This window comes from Meriones unguiculatus, chromosome 18 (genome assembly GCF_030254825.1).
Source record: "Meriones unguiculatus strain TT.TT164.6M chromosome 18, Bangor_MerUng_6.1, whole genome shotgun sequence".
NCBI classification, from domain to species: domain Eukaryota; kingdom Metazoa; phylum Chordata; class Mammalia; order Rodentia; family Muridae; genus Meriones; species Meriones unguiculatus.
The window spans coordinates 20,456,682-20,475,063 of record NC_083365.1 but is presented as its reverse complement, the minus strand read 5'-3'; the positions used below and the strand labels follow the sequence as shown (position 1 = coordinate 20,475,063).

Below are 18,382 nucleotides of genomic sequence, written 5' to 3'. Positions count from 1 at the left end.
TGGAGGAGTGAAAGGGGTCCTGCCTCCTTCTCCCATTTAGTATCCATGAAGAAAGCTTGGTAGAAGGCCACTGCCAGCACCACCTTAGGCATGAATAGTTCTGGAGCTGTATGCTTGCTGGGAGACAAGTTTTTTGTTTTTGTTTTTGTTTTTGTTTTTTTAAGAGGAGAGAGAGAGAGAGTTGCCCCCCCCAAACCCACCCACATACCATCTCGGTGCTTTAGACCGGCAGGCGGGAGCTTTTTGCCGTGGCTGCGGGCGTAGTCCTGAAGATTGGGAGCGCTGGAGGAGCCGCCCAGCACTGTGGTGCTGAACAACCCTGTGCACTGTGAGCCTGCAAGGCCGGGAGCACATTAGTAGCCACGCGGAGCTGCACACGCAACACCCCACTCCACAGTACAACATTAGGTCACACGCAGCCATTCAGCGCCACCACAGCGCGGCTACCCCAAGTAGCCGCAGAGTGCTCACTACGGTCTGTGGCCACACCAGGCAAGCAAAGTAGCAACTCTCCGGGAAATCTACACGGCAGGGACAAAAGGCCACTACGAAAACGGTTAGTCTTATTAGGTGTTCAAAGCTACTGAGGTAGACTGTGCTTTCCAGGTGGCTCTCTCCTACAAGAATAGGTGAGTCTCCCTGAACTTTTAAAAAGCATGTGTGGGAGAGAGAATGCATGCCACGGCACACATGTGGAGGGCAGAGGGTAACCTGCCGTACTCAGTCCTCGCCTTCCACCATGAAGGGCTCATAGATTAAACTCAAGCCAGCAAGTGTGGCAGCAAATGAGTGTGCCTTACCTCTGAACCATCTCACTGGCCCGGGTTCCCCTTAAGCTTAATCAGATGTCCTTTACTCTGGATAGAAGATTTGAAAACTCAGAAATCTTGCTCCTTATAGGTTTGGAAGAGAAAAGCTGAAACTAGAGACTGGGTTTTCGGTATTTGGCTGGCACAGAATTCCAAGTTCTGTATCCAACATCCCATCCTTCAGGGCTTTTTTCACTTACAAGTATGAGCATTGGGGCTGAGATGGCTCAGTGGTTAAGAGCACTAACTACTCTTCCAGTGGGCCAGGGTTCAATTCCCAGTACCCGATGGCCATCACAACAGTCATTCCAGTTCTAGGAGAGCCATCACTCTCTTCTGGGCTCTGAGAGCAATGAACGGGTGAAGTGTACTTGCATATTTGTAAGCAAAACACCCATATATATAAAACAATAATAAAACTTAAAAAAAAAAAAAAAAACAAGTATGAGCCTTGTTCTTTAAAAGCTGAAAGGGACTCAGAGACCATCTAGTTTAACTTTCTCACTTTATAGAACAGGTGAAGAAACAGATCCAAAAGGGGTCTGTCTCCTTGCTCAAGGAGAGAGGGAGGACCAGAATCTAGGTCTCCTTACTCCAAGGACTGTGTTTGGTTAGAAAAGAGGTTTTGTTTGTTTTTTGGTTTTTTTTTCCACAGAGAAATAGCATAGATTCTGAAATCAAGATGGACACAAATCAGAAGACATGAAAAATCAGTTGCTTATTAAGTAGGGCAATTCCATTCTGTGCTAACACCCTACTAAGACTGAAAACAGGAAACAACAACAAAACAACTGTTTTTTTTTTTCTTGCTCTGAAACATTGTTTTGCAAGCTCCTTAATCAAAACCAGCTGCTCACATATATAAGTTCAAAGAAAGCAAAAAGAAGTGTCAGTTTGAGAAGTAAATGAAACCTGAAGAAACTCTGAAAAGAGTATCAGGTGATTGAAAGCAGGGCTGGACTCCCTGTCCTCCTTCTACAGCCTCCCAGGACAGAGGAACTGGGAAGTCATAAGACTGGTGTCTATGACTCAGGCCTGGTGGTGCACACCTTTAATCCCAGGGCTCCCGAGGCAGAGGCAGGCAGATCTCTGTGAGTTCGAAGCCAGCCTAGTCTATATAGTGAGTTTCAGGACAGGTAGGGCTGCATCGAGAGACCCTGTCTCAAAAAAACAAAACAAAACAAAACAAAAAAAACAAAAAAAAAAAACCCAAAATGAAACAAACAAACAAAACATCATCATCATCAACAACAACAACAAAAACAAAAGAAAAAGAAGACTGATATTCAGATTCTTGAAATTTTACTTTCTACATCCAAATCCATCATAACTAAGACCTGGGCTTGGCTGGGGAGGTCATATTCATAATCAGTTGGAGAAAAGGATAGTTTTTCTTGAGCCTAGAAGCCACACAGAGAGTGACACACTGTTTTTCTTCAGAGAAAGCTTAAGGTAGCTGGCTCTACCCTAGACCATAGGAAGCCCTGCCCTGGATTTACAAGTCCAGTGGATCATTTTCTGGTAAGGGCAGTCTCTGTCTCGCCTCCACCTGTCACAAGGTCTGTGTATCCCTAGCTCTGCCTTACTCAGTTTTTGAGCTAGGAGTCTCCCTATCCATGCTAGCTAGCCTTGGTCTGTAGGCACATGATACTGTACTGTATACCCAGCTTCCTGAGCCTTTTTGCTTTTCCTCCTCCTCCTTTCCTTATTCCTCCTTCTCTTCCTCCTCCTTCTTGTTTGTTTTGTTTTGCTTGAGACAGAGTCTCACTATGTAGCCTTGGCTGGCCTAGAACTCATTATGTAGACCAGGCTGACCTGAAACTCACGGAGATCTACCTATCTCTGCCTCCCAACCTCCTGAGTGCTAGGATTACAAGTGTGCACTACCATGCCTGGCTCCTATGCCTTATTCTTAATATAATCCCCACCTACACAACTATCTACTCTCTAACCTACCTGACATTTATTCTTTACTGGGTATTGCTGTTTCTTGCCCTTTTGGACAAGGTTATACGTGCTGGGGTTTCTGGGGACAGAAGTCCACCTCACAGACCTATACAATTGTCACTTAATCCTCATGCCCCAAAACAACTAACTTACTTCAGGATTCTAGAAGGCAATCTAATCCCATAAAATTAGCTTGGAAAGTCACCAAAACATTTCTCCTCTAATTCAAATGTTAACCATTTTGGGACCAAGAAGTCAAGCAGCAAGGACAAAAGTAACAGAAAAAAATGAGAGAATAGGACAGGAATTTTAAAAATGAGCCAGGAGAACCAGTTTAGACGTCATACAGTCATCTCTGATCTCCAGTTAGTTACTTGGTTCACATAGTATTGCATTCGGAGGTAGTCCATCTCAAGACTACCCCCTCCCAAAGAATACCATACCCTCTGAGGCTTGGTGCGTCCTCAAGTCTGTGTCCTTACAAAAGGTTGAATGATGTTCTCCACCCCTTTCCAGGGTTCAAAGAAAAAAAAAGTCCCTCAAAGTCCTGAGAGATGCCTCTGCCTCTACACCTGTCTCAGATTTGTGTCCCTCAAGCTTCCGGAAGAAAAAGTTACAGGATTAGAAAAGCAGAGCATGGAAACCAGATTTCAGAGGAAGACATCACACAAGGTCACATATGAAAATATGACAGTTGTGGGTCACAAGTACCTCTAGTTATACCTCTGTCATTGATAACTCTGAAGAGTCAGAGCCTCCATGGTCCCTTAAAGTCTGCGCTAGACTGGAGGGACAGATAAGGAATGAAAAGGAAAGCCAGAAAAACACCCTTCCCTAGGGAATTGGGGGTTGGTGAAGAAAATCAAAAGGCAAATACTTCTGGGGTGAAAACAATCATCTGAGAGCTGTGTTCACACCTAACTATGGCTTCCTCCACTTTATTCTCCCTTCCCTTCCCACATCTGACAGTGCCACCGCCTGGATGGTCTCAGCTCCTGTAATGAAGATTTCCCACAATAAAACTCCAGATAAGAGAGAGAGAGACAACCCTTTCCAATGACAGAGGAGAGATCTGGAAAACCTACCTAGGCCGCTCTGCTTCATCTCTGTTGGTGGCCGTGAAGATGAAAAGAGCCGGTAGCCACCAGGCCTTGAGGATGAAGTTTCAGACAGCACCTGGGAAAAAGGACCCTTTATTAACCCCTTAGTAATCCCAAAATACAAAACCCAGCTTCTGAATTCATGTCCCTACAAAGCTAAGCAGTATCAAGAAGATTAGATGAGCCAAAGGATCTTTGTGGTGGAAGAGGAATAAGAAGGAACCAGTGTGCACGTTGCAGAGGTGAACTGACTGGAGAGTCCATATATGTTAGAAGGCGCTTCTACTGCCAAAAGACTGGTCCTTGCAGCCTCCCACCCCCTCCCCAAAGCCAAGAACCATGATCCAACTATTTGTCCTCCTCAGCAGAGCAGGTTATCCAGTCTTACCTGTTCCTTTCTAGAACTCAGAAAGCCAACCACGGTGACTCGGCCACAAATAAAGTATGGCCGGCCCGTTCTTGATTCCAGGGATAGCTGGGGTGAATGCAGCCATACTCGGTTTCTTAATGTAAGCCAAGAGGCCCTCCCCTCCAACTATTTTACTCCTGGATACATAAAATTGATTTTTTTTTTTTCAAAATAGCCACGAGGGCCAATCACAGAAGCCCCAACCTAGAAATGAATCAGCTCCCCTAGATCCCGAAAAGCCAAAGACAAAAGGGAGGAAAGGAAGACAAGGGAGGAAGAGACACCTGTGTGCAGGAAGCCAGGTGAGTGGTGGACACAGCCCGGGGCTGTAGGCCGATGGCAGGGGAAAGCCGGGGGAGGTCTCCTGACCTCCTTCGGCGCCGTCCCCTCAAGGGAATCAGGTCCAGGTTCCCTGTGCACTGCATGTTCATGACCTGCAATCAGACCGGGTGGGTGGAAAGCCGGTCAAGGCTCCTTTAGCCCCAAGTCCCCAAAGCCCCAGTGCCCATGGGGCAGAGCCAGGTAGAGAGCTGAGATGGGCAGCTGCTATCAAGGACACAGGTTTTATAATCTAAAACAGTTTTTTAAAAAAAGAGATGACAAGAGAAGGAGGGATGAGATGTCATTGAGGAGGCTAAGACAGTCCAATGCCTACAGAGCAAGGAGAGAAAGTATTAATATTAGAAGGCTGTGTGACCAAGGAGCTGGCTGAGGAACATATCCTGGGTGGTCACCCTGAATGAGCCTGGATCTAAACCACACCAATAACTCAAAGGAAGGAATACAATTACAACAGGTATTGTAAACTGGTGGCTCAGGCCTGTGATCTCAGCTACTCAGGAGAATAAGGCAAAAGGATCATCTGTGTGTGCTACAGATGGAGATCAAAGCTAACCTTGGTAATTTAGCAAGACCCAGTCTCAAAATAATAATAAAAAAAAATAATAGAAAGGGCTTGGGATGTTGCTCAGCGGTAGAACACTTGCCTGGCATGTGTGAGGCTTTGGGTTCAATCCCCAGTACCACAAAGAAAAAAAACGATCATACTCAAGAAAGCTTCCAGAAAGATAGCCATCCCAGCAAGCCTGAAAGAGGATGCCACAGCATTGTCCTTTGTTTACGTCCCCTGTGCTGACATCAGATGACAAAGAGACAGTCTGGGGACAGACAATTACATATCACCTTGGCCATCTGATACATTGCACATGAGTGATAGTGTGTAAGAATACTGGATATGGTCATACCTGCACCTCAAAGAGAAACTGAGGCACGTCTCTTCTAAAGAAACTGCATGTCCACAGTGTCACTTCCACCCTAACATAACCAGGAAGTAAACGGTAAGTCTGGGTAAGAGATAGCAATTTAATTTCTTAGCCTTCTGCAAAATCTGAAATATAAATCTCTGCATTAACATGTGAAAGCTTATTATAGATTCTTCTGAGATAACCCTAAAACAGAAAACCAATTCCCGTGAGACAGACCTGTAAAGAGCCAGGTGAATAGATCCATGGGTGCAGAGCAGTATCCAGAGCAGACAGAGTCTCTGAGACAAGGATAAGTCATGGTGGAAAGTCAAAGATATGTCCCTGAAGAAATTAAGAAAGTATCACTGAGCCGAAGAATAAGACAGTGTTACCAAGAAAGAGGAAAGAAAACCTGGGTCATCAGAAGATGCAATGGTACATCAACACGAGTTCTGTCCTCTGGGTTAGAAAACCAGAAGTAGGATCTGGGACAAATTCTAAAAATAGCAAAACACAGAAGCCCAGCAGATAAACCTCCTCATTAGGAGAGACTCAGAACTCCAGACGACTGGTCATCCTTCTGACATTGACAGTATAGATAACCCTAGTGGCATTAACGTGCCAGAATCTGCCCATGTCTGAACAAACAGAAGGAGAGAGCCTGGCCTCTGATATCAACTGCACGGTGCCATAATGTAGCCATAACGCAGACAGTACTCATATTGGACAGATGGAAAAACACGTGAAGCCTGAGAAGCCACCTGGACAAGGTCACGCAGCTTCTGGGACTCAAGCAGTGATGTCAGCCAAGAGTTCGTGCTGCCTCTACTCTATCTTAAAATCCTTTTCTCTTAGTTACTTCTCACTGGCAGTTCTTTAACATCACAAGTAGCAACTGGCTTAAGGAAGTTCTGCTGGGGACCAGCTGTGGAAGGAATATTAGGTAAACACAAAGCATTCCCAAGGGATTCTGTTTCAGGTCTCAAGAAGACTCAAAGGAAACATGGATATTTTCCTACAAGTACTTGCGTCCCGTCATCATTTTGTCCATCGCATTACCTCCATGGAGCCAGCTTTTCTATTACGAATGAGGGGCGATCTCCTCGGGAGGCCAGTGCCCTCAACGGGTAGGGGTGAGGTCTGCAATGCTCGGTCTGGCTCATCTGATGGCTTCCCTGGGCATAGGTTCTCTATGCTGCCTTGATCTGTTTTCATCTCTTCATTCTGTTTAACAATAGACAAACAGAGACATTAGTGGTATTCCTAATAATCAGACTCCTCAACCTTTTTAAACCACCCTGGATTGCTGTCTAGTTCCCCACCACCTGGTCCCTAAATTCTAGAGTCCCAAATCCCAGCCCTCTGGCCCACCTCAGAAGAAGCTGGACGGAATCCACAGCCAGCTGGGGCACTGCCTTCTTCAACACCTTTCACCCCAGGGCTGAAGTGTAGCTCCACATGGAACCGCTCCTCTGACAGCGGGTCCTATAAGGCAGCACCATATGGAGGGTAACTGGGAGAATCTGGATGTGGTGGGAACAACAGAGAGGAACACAAAAGGACACACCACCTAGGAAACCAGGACTGAGGCTTAGGGTCTTGCTCTCAGTCTTGGGCTGACTGGCTCGTGTCTCACCTCCAGTTCTACAATCCTTCCCTTCCAGTAACGGCTTGGCTATGGTACATACAGCAGAACTTTAAAGGTGTCTTTGCTAAGGCTAATGCAGAAAGCATTTGTGTATATGCATATGTGTATATTCATACACACACACACCTATGTTAGAGGTGTTAGCGGAAACAAGGCTTATAAAACTGCCCATGTTCCATACTCTTCCAAATTCCACAGTTGTGTTCTCGGTTCTCTCCCTTGACTAACATCCTCCCAGACCATAGGTTCTGTTTCAACAGGACCCTTCCAGATGCTCTGTTCCATGCTGTACCTACACACTGCCATCTATGTGGATTCTATAACTTCCTTTTTGTTGTTGTGGCTTTTAGTTTTTGAGACAGGGTTTCTCTGTGGAGCCCTGGCTGTCCTGGAGATCGCTCTGTAGACCGGGCTGGCCTCGAACTCTGAGATCCACCTGCCTCTGCCTCCCAGGTGCTGGGATTAAAAGCATTTGCCATCACCAACCAGCATAAATTCATTTTTTAGGAGGAAAAATAAAATTGCTGAGTACACAGCAAAGAGCAACAGGTATGGAAGGAGAAGAAAAACTACTGTCCATAGTCTATAAATATTTAAAAATAAGAAAGTTCTTATTGCCAAAACTTTTTGCGGGATGGCTCAGCAGGTAAAGGCGCTTGCCACTAACCCTAATGATTTGAGTTTGATCCCAAGGAACCACAAAGTGAAGAAGAGAACCAACTCTTGCAAGTGGTACAATAGCATGTGCATGCAGACACACACACACAAACACACACACATGCACACAAAATGTTAAAAAAAAAAAGGAAGCTACTTTTTAATGGAAGCAGGAAGAGGGGGGCCTTTCCTCACCCTACCCTGCTTGCTCCTCACCCGTGTGTTGTCCTCATAAAGCATGATAACAATCTGGGTCATGTAGTTGAGCTCTGAGATGGCACTAAGATAAGCCAAAGCTCGCTGCCATTGTGCATCCTGGGTCTCCTACCAAACACAAACAAAGGTAAGCCAGTGCCGAGGGCAGGTCAGGAGTGGGCAGGGGACCGAGGAGAATGCAGGAGTTCACAGGAAACAGGAGCACAGGAAGGATGGCTGAGGATTGCTGGGGGGAAAAATGCTCATAGGTTCAAGAAAGAAGGAGGATGCTTACGTCAAGAAGTCCCCCATAACGGAAGACACTAAGTAGGGAGTGAACGTGACTCTCACTGGTGAAATAGAGCCGTGTTCGAACATGGCGGCCTGGGGAAAGCACTCCACGTGAGTACCTGACATGGAAGTTAAGTCAACGGGGTCAGTAATCCTTTCCCCAGCCTTCCGAAAACCCCTTCCTCCCACCCAAAGACTTCTCCATCCCAGATCCTTTCTCTTCTTGCTTCCCCACTTGTCTCAGCCTTGACTCTCCCAGGGCTCCCGCCGTGCCCTCTCTCCCTCCCTCCTCCTTTCCCTCTCTCCCTCCCTCTCTCTCTCCTTCCCTCCCGCCCTCCAGTTCCCCTCCCAGCCCTCCCTCACAGGGGATGCAGCTTGTTGACAGACTCATCCTCGTGGGTTCTCTGCAGGTCAAGCAGGATTTTCCGCAAGAGCGGGAGACAGAAGCCCACGGCAATCTCCATCTTCTCCTCTCGGCTGATCCCGTACTCCTAAAGGTCACAGGGCAGGAAAGAGGAGCTCAGTGAAGCATCTGTTTCCTTCCAGTCTGCAGCGTCTTTCCTGCCTATCACATCCCTTCCGGAAGTTTTCTCAGTCAGTCTTGATGCTCGCCCAGAGCCAGGCTAGTCCTGGGAACTGCAGGAACCCCGTTCCTTCTGCAAGCTTCCTTTCTGGTTTCCTGTCTTTCCTTCCCTCTCATTAACTCCTACCCTAACTGGATCCCTTACGAGATACACACCTGGGGAATGACCACGTCGGCCAGGGCTTTTGAAAGACGTAGCAACTCGGCTGTGCCTTGAAGTCCCAGACTCCCATTGTGTTGTACATCGTACTTGACACAGTCATAGATATCAGGGATCTTACTGATCTCGTAGCGCCCGCTCTTCTGTCGGAAGTCGCGCTCTAGTTTACTCCAACGCTGTAGCATTAGCTCTAGTGTCTCACTGTGGTAGAGCTGCAGGTCTGAGAAGAAGGCAGACAGTCAAAAAGAGCCCGGTTTGACTTCTAACAAAAGGCCTCTGGAGTAGAACCAGAGGGACGGGAGTGCTTCAGAGAGCAGACAGTAGCATTTATACCCACCTGCAGAGCTGGGGTCCTGCATCCGTTCCCGGATCTGGTGGGTAAGGTTTTCAATCAGGGCAAATACCTGATCACAGACTTTCACGGGATTCTGGATTACAGACATGGAGTTGAGCAGAGAGGTGCTTCCAGTAGGCGCTAGCTGTGAGGAAGAGCGTTAAGAAAAGCAGGATAGGCTCAGTGCCAATTTTCTAGACTTCAGCTTACTACCAAGACACTGCCCACATGCCGAGTGCCCATTGGCTCATTTCGGCAGTGTTCCTGGGTGACCTGGCAGCTCCGGGCCTTCAGAGGAGGAGACTGCTCTAACAGTCATCCAGGAGGGGCCCAGCTTCAAAGTTTGCAAATCCAGAGAAATTAAAGCATACTTGTACTTGGGGGCTGTAGCATATGCATGGAAAATGCTGGAGAAGGAAGGTAACTCCGGGCCCCTTACACTCTCTGCTGCATGTTCTGAGGAGAAACAGAGAAGGCTGCCTTGCTCTGACTGACACTATAGTTGCTACTGCTAATGCAATTCCAGCTCAGGGTTTCGGGGTGTTTGCTTTGTTTGTTTTGTTTTTGAGACAAGATCTCACTATGAGCCTTGGCTGTCCTGGAACTTACTCCATAGACCAGGCTGGCCTCAAACTCACAGAGATCCACCTGCCTCTGTCTCCCAAGTATTGGGATTAAGAGAGTGTGCCATTTCCAACTCAAGCTTTTAAGATAGTTACCATCAATAAGAAATGAAAAGGGCCAGAGAGATGGCTCAGTAAAGAGCACTTCCTGCTTTTGCAGAGAACCGGAGTCTGGTTCCCAGCCCCCACATTGGGTAGCTCACAACTACTTATAATTTTAGTTTCAGGGGACCTAAAACCCTCTTCTGGACTCCATAGGCACTAGATTCAAGTGCACATATACATTTAATAATAAAAATAAAATATTAAAGAAGGGCTGGAGAAATGGCTCAGTGGTTAAGAACATTATCTTCCAGAGGTTCTGAGTTCAATTCTCAGCACCCCACATGACAGTTCACAACCATTTATATTGGGATCTGATGCCCTCTTCCAGCATGGAGGTGCACATGCAGATAGAGAGCACTCATATACATAAAATAAATATATAAACAAATCTTTAAAAATATTAAAAGAAAAAAGAAATGGGGAGAAAGAAGACTGTAGGTGAAGTAGAGAGTTCTAGCTAAGGCCTCATAAGTTTTATTCTTACTAGCAAAAGGAAGCATAAAGAAAGGGAAAGCTGCCCTGGATTTCCTGTTTGACAGGGAACACTAGGTCGGAAGACAAGGGAACAAGCCTGTCCCTTGGTAAGTCATTCAAGAACTAGTCAGAGGGACCAGAGAAATGGGCTCTGCTGTTAAGACTGCTTCTGCTCCTCCAGGGGGCCTGAGTTTGGTCCTCAGCACCCATGTGGCAGCCCACAGTCGTCTATAACTCGAGTTTCAGGGGATCTGGCACCCTCTTCTGACCTCTACGGGCACGGCACAAATGTGGCGCACAGACACACATGCAGGTAACACACTCATTCACATAAAACATTTTAATACACACATAAAAGAATATATCGAAACGACGTATGGGACAATAAAAAAACCCAAACAAACAAACAAAACACTACTGGTCAACTACAGCCTAGACACCCAGGAGAACAGAAGAGCACACTGGGCCAGGACAACTGCTGAGACCAACACTGATGGGCAGCACGGGACTTAACAGCCTGGCCTCCGGGTTAGACTCCTGCGTTCCAGGCTGCCTGCAGCATCCTGAGAGGCCTGTTTATGTTCTTTGGAACCTATGCTTCCTCCTCTGTAAGATGGGACAGGGATAGGACAGTTCTAAACAACAACAAAACAAAAAAGAAAACTGGGAATCTCCTTGGAAAATTGAGATAGGCATATCACATGACAAAATCTTTGAAGGGGATAGGCCCTTGCAATTAGAGGGAGAATATGAAGGAGCAAGCCAACCAACCCAGAATTCTAGTCAAATGTCCCGATTATTCCAGCCCTAGTCAATACCGGACAACTCCGGAAAAACCCAACTAAGGCCAGTTGAGACAGAGGCTGTGGAGCAAGTTATAATCTCAGAGGCAGTGTTTACATAGAGCACTGAGACAGTCCTCCAAAGCCGAGATCCACGCTCAGCTGTTTTGGAACTAAGCATTTTTTTTTTTTTTTTTAAGATTACAGGATTTTAAAACAGTGCATAAGCCACATGGCATATGATACCTCTAGCAGGGCCCAGAGCACAATCAAACACATTAATATTTATGTAGCAAAATGTATGATATTTACACTGAGTGTGATAAATAAGCATTCTAAATAGTCTTGGGAGAAGTCTGGCTGCCAAATGAACCTTGATGCTGAACTTATAAAAATATTTTTAATTTTTGAACTTGTAGATAATGAAAACTGAGGACATGCATTTACCCCAAAGGGTTGCTGTAAGGATTAAACAAGATGCTTCAGATAACTGTCCTAAAACAGTGCCTGGCATTGTAGGAACAGTAGGAACTATTATTTAGAAATTTAAGAGCTGGGTTGCAGGATGGTTGGGGCACAGAGTGGAGGGGAGCGTGACCTGGTCATAGTCCTCGGGGCCGAAGGGAGCGTCCTGCTGCAGGATGTGGTGCAGCCGTGCCTTCACCCGGTGCTGGCAGCTGCTCAGGGAGTCGCTGTCGCTGTCCAGCAGCCCGTTCATGTTGGCACTCTTCACCATTTGTACCAAGATGGGTGTGAGCTCCCCTTCAAGAGCTAGGAGGCCCTGAGGGGAGAGCACAAAGCCCATTAGCTTCTCTTCCTGGCTCACACCATAGACTAGACAGCCCCACACGGGGAATGGAGAGCTAGCCCCGAGAGGCCGACTCCTCCCAGTCTCGATAGTACGGAATGGGACGGACACAAACTTCCCTGCCTTAGCAGACCAGCCCTTCACATTTCCCGCCCGTTTCTCTACCTACAGGGTGCTGGCACAGAGGAAGCACCGCAGGGCTTACTTTCGCAAAGGCAGCAGCAGTCATCTGGACACGGCCCTCGTCAGACGCGTAGATCTTGAGGTCGTGACGGAAAGTGCTATGGAGACGAAGCAGTCCACAGCCGGGGAAGCCAGCATAGTCACCTGGAGCAAAGAAGCATCCCAAGCATAGACTGTGACAAAAGCCACATGAGGGGACAAATATTAAATTTCTCTTTAGCCTCCTCATAGCATCTATCCCTTCAACCCTGCCGCCTGACTCTAATTATCTTATCTTAGCCTTGCTGGGTAGTCAGTCTCCAACACTTACCCTGGCCTCCGGGGTACATACAGCGAAAAGCTCGCCCCAGCTCCTCGGCCTGAACACGGCCATCCGGTGTCAGCTCTCCACCCCACTTCAGCACTAGCAAAAGAGATGGTGCCAGAGCCTCTCTCTGCAGATCTGAGGGAAGAAGGCACAGTAAGTAAGCCTTATCTAGGGATAATGGCGGGAGCATGTAAACGTTAGAGCTTCTGACAAGGACGCAGGCAATTGCAGGCACAGACCACGCACACAGTCAGGAATAAGAGATCTGAAAACCAGGTATGAGGACACATGCCTGTAATCCCAGCTCTTGGAAGACTGAGGCAGGAGGACTGCTGGGAATTTGAGGTAAGCTGGGTTACATAGCAAGACTCTATCTTTAAAAAGAAAAAGAAAGAAAGAAAGAAAGAAAGAAAGAAAGAAAGAAAGAAAGAAAAAGAAAAAAGAATAGCAGCTGGTAAAGGCATTTGCCACCAGGCTCGACCACCCAAGTTCCATCCCCAAGATCAACATGGTAGAAAGAAAGAACTGATCCCATAGCTGTCCTCTAATCTCCACAGCTGCTCAGTGGCCTGTGTGTCTCCCTCCTCCTCCTCTCCCCACCAAATAAGTGCTTTAAAAATTAAAGAAGAAAAGGAGAGGAAAAGGAGAAGGAGGAGGGAGGGGATGAGGAGGAGGAGGAAAGCTGAATGGTAATGAAGAAGGAAAGAAGTGTTCACCTTGCCCCTCGCTGGAGGCTTTCACTCCGTGCGGGTAGTAAGTCAGCTGCACCTTCCGGTTAATACCTGAGAAGTGACCATACCTGCAGGGAGTAGAGGCAGGTCACTTTCTGCACCTCAGTTCGTGTCCCTGCTGCTGGCCCCCCTGCTGTCCCCTCTCTCACATCTCCAGCACGGACTTGAGCTGCTCTAGCTTCCCAGTCTTCTCCTCAATCTCAGCTCCTGGCTCCTTCTCCAACTCAGCCAGCAGCAGCCTGGTAATGTCCAGCACCTCCTAGAGGGGACCACAGAGATCTCTGAGGGTCGCCCCCCTGCCCATCCCTCATCAATCCCACACCATCTCTCTTTCCTTTTAGACTAGGGCTCCTGACCAGATCCACCACTTTACCTGGAGCTGCTCCGGTCGCTTAAGTTTTAATTTCCCTGTTTTATATCCACCATGTTTTTCAAATAGAGCAAAAAACCTGACAGGATAAAGAGTAAGAAAATTCAGACCTCCTGGGAGCTCTGCTCCATCCATTCTCCCTCACAAAAAAAAAAAATAACCAAACCAACCAAACCAAACCAAAACAACAACAACAAAAACTCTCCATCTGAATGAAGACACTCTTCCTACCTCGGATGTGTTACTTCCATCTTCATCTTCTGCTTTGGAGTTCGATCTCCGTGACGGATAATCGCAATGACGCAACGGAGTTCCATCCTAAGATGGGGAGTGTCCTCAGAGCCATTCCCCCACCCCAAACCTCAACTCACCTCCTATCATCACATTCTACTTGAGGCATTAAAGAACAAAGAAACAGGGATCCGAGGTTACAGACACAGAGGTGGAGTTAAAGGGACCTTAACTCCCAAAGGTCCAGGCTCTACTAGTTAGACAGTGTAGGGGCAGGAGAGAACTGGTCTGGCTTATAGACATCCCAAATTTTATGCAAGTCACTATGGATTTTTTTTCTTTCTTTCTTTCTTTCTTTCTTTCTTTCTTTCTTTCTTTCTTTCTTTCTTTCTTTCTTCCTTCCTTCCTTCCTTCCTTCCTTCCTTCCTCTCTCTCTCTCTCTCTCTCTCTCTCTCTCCTTCCCTTCTTTCCTTCCTTCCTTCCTTCCTTCCTTCCTTTCCTTTCTTTTCTGAGAAAGGGTTTCTCTGTGTAGCCTTGGCTGTTCTGGACCAAGGCCTATCCTGTAGACCAGGCTGGCCTTGAACTCACAGCAATCCACCTGCCTCTGCCTCCCTGAGTGCTGAGATGACAGGCATGTGCCACCACGCCCAGCTCACTACAGATTTTTAACTTTTGCTTACATAGTGCCAGATGTGGTAGGGACAATGGGAATGTCCTCAGCTTCTGTGGGGATGGACCACGGTATCTGGAACTGTGGGGCAAGCTCCCGCATGATAGTATTCCTACAAGGCGAAACATAACAAAGCTGAATGAAAATGAATGAACAATTGTATGACAGCAGCTCTCTCTCTCTCTCTCTCTCTCTCACAAATACACACGCATACACACATAAAATCATGCAGCAAAAGAAAGCATTAATATAAAGCCTGAAACATCCAAACAAATACCCCATTTAAGGCAGAAACAAATTCATGGCAATGATATGCAAGTTAACCTCAGTCCTATAAAGTGATTTCAAATTTATTCTTTTTCATTTCTTTCTTTTTTTTTTTATTTTTTCTATTTTTTATTTTTTCAGACAGGAGCTCAAGTAGCCCAGGCTGGCCTCTACCTCCTCAGGCTAACCTTGAACTCTTGAGTCTCCTAATTCTACCTCCTGCAATCCCAATGCTGGGAGGATTAAAGGCATGCACAACCAGGCCCAACTCATACATACTTTCACCTTTCTTTTTTTTAAGTTTATTTTACTTTATGGGTATTTAGCCTGCATGTATGTATACTTATGTACTTGGTGCCCACAGAGGTTCAAATCGGGTTTCTGATCCCCTGGAACTGGAATCATGGGTGGTGTGGACCGCTGTGTGGGTCCTCCGCAGGAGCAAAAGTGGTCTAGTCCTTCTTTTTCTAATGTGTGTGAAAAAAAAATTTTTTTTCCTGAAACAGAGTCTCACGATATAACTCCTGGCTGGGCTGAAATCAGTATATAGAGCAGGCTGGCCTTGAACTCTGAGAGATCTGCCTCCCTAGTGCCAGAATTATAGTATTTGCTACCATATCCAGCTTGAAAAATTGTTGAATTAATTAACTTTGTGCATGCATGTGTATATCTTTGTATGTATGTGATATGTGTGTGGGGGCATGTGTGTGTATGTGGGAGTCATGTGTGTGTGTGTGTATATATATATATATACATTATATATATATGTGTATATATATATACATATATATGTATATATATACATACACACATATATATATGCATATATACATATACATATATATATGTATATATATATATATATATACACATATATATATATGGGGCAGTCAGATGACACTTTCTTTTCTTTTTTATTCTTAGTTTTTCGAGACAGGGTTTCTCTGTGTAGTCTTGGCTGTCTTGGACTTGCTTTGTGGACCAGGCTGGCCTTGAACTCACAGAGACCCGCCTGCCTCTGCCTCCATGAGTGCTGGGATTATAGGCGTGTGCCACGGAGCTCAGCTCCAGAGGACAACTTTCAGTAGTCAGTTTTCTCCTTTAACTTTTACATGGGTTCTAGGGACTGCACTCAGGTCATCAGGCTTACACAGCAAGCTCTTTTAGCATCTGAACCCCATCTCCAGCCCTCATGTGTTCTTTTTTAGACAGAGTCTCACTATGTAGCCGTAGCTAGCCTAGAACTCACAGAGACAGATCTCCTACCTTTGCCTCCCAAGTGCTACAATTAAAAGCACGGGCCATCTCACTCAGCCTTCACATTTTTCTTTTCTTTCTTAAAGATTTACTTATTTATTATGTATACACTGTTGTGTCTGCATGTATGCCTGCATGCCAGAAGAGGGCACCAGATCTCATTATAGATGGTTGGGAGTCACTATATGGTTGGTGGGAATTGAACTCAGGACCTCTGAGAAGAGCAGCCAGTGCTCTGAACCTCTGAGCCACCTCTCCAGCTCTTACATATTCTTAACAGCACATTTTTTTTCAAACTCAGTGTAGCAGTTGACCTAAAACTTCTTTTTTGCACATGTATGTGTGTAGGTGTATGGGTAGGAGTTCTATTCATGTGTGCAGGTGTATACATCAGTCTGTGTGCCTGTAGAGGCCAGAGGTCAAAGTCAGGAGTACTCCTTCATCACTCTCTACCTTATGTTTTGTTTTGTTTTTTAACTTTTATTTTATTTGTATTCGTGTTTTGCCTGCATTTGTGTGTGTGAGGGTGTCAGATTCCTGGAACTGGAGTTACAGACAGTTGTAAACTGCCATGTGGGTGCTGGGAATTGAACCCAGATCCTCTGGAAGAGCAGGCAGTGCTCTCAACCCCCGAGCCATCTCTCCAGCCTCTACCTTGTGTCTTTAAGACAGGATCTCGCTGGTTGACCTGGAGCTCACCGATCATCTAGGCTGGCTGACCAGTGAGCCCATTGGATTGTCTTGTCCTTGTCTCTTTATGCTGGGATTACAGGCCTCTCCCGACTTTTTATATGAGTGCTAGCAATCTTAACTTGGGTCTCCATGCTTACACAGCAAGCGCCTTACTGACTGAGCCATGTTTTCAACCTTGCGCTTAAATTTCTGATTCCTCACCTGCCCCCACACTGCCTTCACCTCCCAAATGTTGGGATTCAAGTATGTACTATCACTGTTTTTGTGAGGGGCTGGTATCCCAGGGCTTCAAGCAAGCACTCCACTGAAATACATCTTCAGCCTTTTTCAGACAGGGTCTTGCTATGTAGCATAGGCTTGCCTCAGACTTGAAACTCTTCTGTCTCAGTCTCCCGAATGCTAGAATTATAGGTGTGCACTGCCATAGCATAATTTTGTTTTGTTTTGCTTTGTGTTAAGATAGAGTCTTGTTCTGTAGCCTAAGCTGACTTCAAACTGTGGCAATCATCCTACCTATATAGACCTGGCTGGCCTCAAACTCTCAGAGATCCATATGCATCTGCGTCCTGAGTACTGGGATTAAAGGCATGCACCACGGGCTGGAGAGATGGCTCAGCCGTTAAAGGCTAAACCACAACCAAAAATAGAAAGGCATGCACCACCACACCTAGCCCAACTCTTAATAGTGTGGGGTTTTTTCCTTAATTATTGTGTGTATAAGTGTAAATGATGTGTATGTGGGTACATGTGTTATAGCACATGCGTGAAGGTCAGAAAACACATTTGTGGAGTTGGTTCTTTTCTCCCACCTTTATAGACATTCCAGGTATTGATGTACTTTATCCTCTGAGCCATCTTGCTGGCCCTTATCTGTATTTTCTCTTCCTTCCTTCCTTCCTTCCTTCCTTCCTTCCTTCCTTCCTTCCTTCTCTCCTTTCCTTTTTGATATAGACCTGCTATGTAGCTCTGACTGTCCTGAAATTCATTATGTAAACCAGGCTGGCCTGGAATTCACAGAGATCTGCTTGCCTCTGGCTCTGTACTGGGATTAAAGGTGTGCGCCACCACATCTGGCCTAACAGTGTTTTTCTTAAGCTAGACAGTGCTTGGTAAGAACTGCCCTACCTATGCATGCTCGCTACATTTATCATTCCTTGTGTTTTTTGAATGCTTTAGGTATCACATAATATTTTAAAAGCAAAGTCATAGTATTATCATAGTCAGTGAACTAAATATAGTTACTTACACATGAGAGAGAAAGACAATCTGTTATACCTAAAACTTTTAACAGCGGTCATCTCTGAGGAATGCAGTGTTGAGGCAGCAAGGGGATGAGACATCCTTTGCCCTTGTTCATTTTGATTTTTGAATCATTTTAAAAATATTCAAAATAAAGCAAATGCTTTATGTATTTATTTATAGACACAGTCTCATGTATCCCAGGATAGCCTCAGCTGTAGCTGAAGGATGACCCTGCACTTCTGATTCTCCTGCCTCCCCTCCT

The 18,382-nt window shown here is 46.0% G+C and overlaps 1 protein-coding gene across 18 annotated transcripts in view; it reads right to left on the bottom strand.

The window, feature by feature from the left end:
* Positions 1 to 18,382, bottom strand: part of Ppip5k1 (diphosphoinositol pentakisphosphate kinase 1) — a 48,759-nt gene that overhangs the window by 17,842 nt on the left and 12,535 nt on the right. For 7 of the 18 annotated variants that reach the window (XM_060372253.1, XM_060372250.1, XM_060372255.1 and 4 more), the window contains exons 11-28: positions 14,672 to 14,773; positions 13,992 to 14,078; positions 13,764 to 13,839; positions 13,540 to 13,649; positions 13,376 to 13,458; positions 12,663 to 12,794; positions 12,375 to 12,496; positions 11,960 to 12,142; positions 9,381 to 9,522; positions 9,040 to 9,263; positions 8,664 to 8,791; positions 8,305 to 8,419; positions 8,031 to 8,138; positions 6,881 to 6,994; positions 6,569 to 6,733; positions 4,550 to 4,699; positions 3,842 to 3,932; positions 209 to 334 (exon numbers count right to left, since the gene is read on the bottom strand). In XM_060372253.1, coding sequence (XP_060228236.1) covers positions 209 to 334; positions 3,842 to 3,932; positions 4,550 to 4,699; positions 6,569 to 6,733; positions 6,881 to 6,994; positions 8,031 to 8,138; positions 8,305 to 8,419; positions 8,664 to 8,791; positions 9,040 to 9,263; positions 9,381 to 9,522; positions 11,960 to 12,142; positions 12,375 to 12,496; positions 12,663 to 12,794; positions 13,376 to 13,458; positions 13,540 to 13,649; positions 13,764 to 13,839; positions 13,992 to 14,078; positions 14,672 to 14,773 — 2,258 coding nt within the window. Of the gene's footprint in view, positions 1 to 208; positions 335 to 3,841; positions 3,933 to 4,549; positions 4,700 to 6,568; positions 6,734 to 6,880; positions 6,995 to 8,030; positions 8,139 to 8,304; positions 8,420 to 8,659; positions 8,792 to 9,039; positions 9,264 to 9,380; positions 9,523 to 11,959; positions 12,143 to 12,374; positions 12,497 to 12,662; positions 12,795 to 13,375; positions 13,459 to 13,539; positions 13,650 to 13,763; positions 13,840 to 13,991; positions 14,079 to 14,671; positions 14,774 to 18,382 lie in introns of those variants that run through there. The other 11 variants (XM_060372256.1, XM_021649876.2, XM_021649877.2 and 8 more) reach the window with 6 other exon arrangements.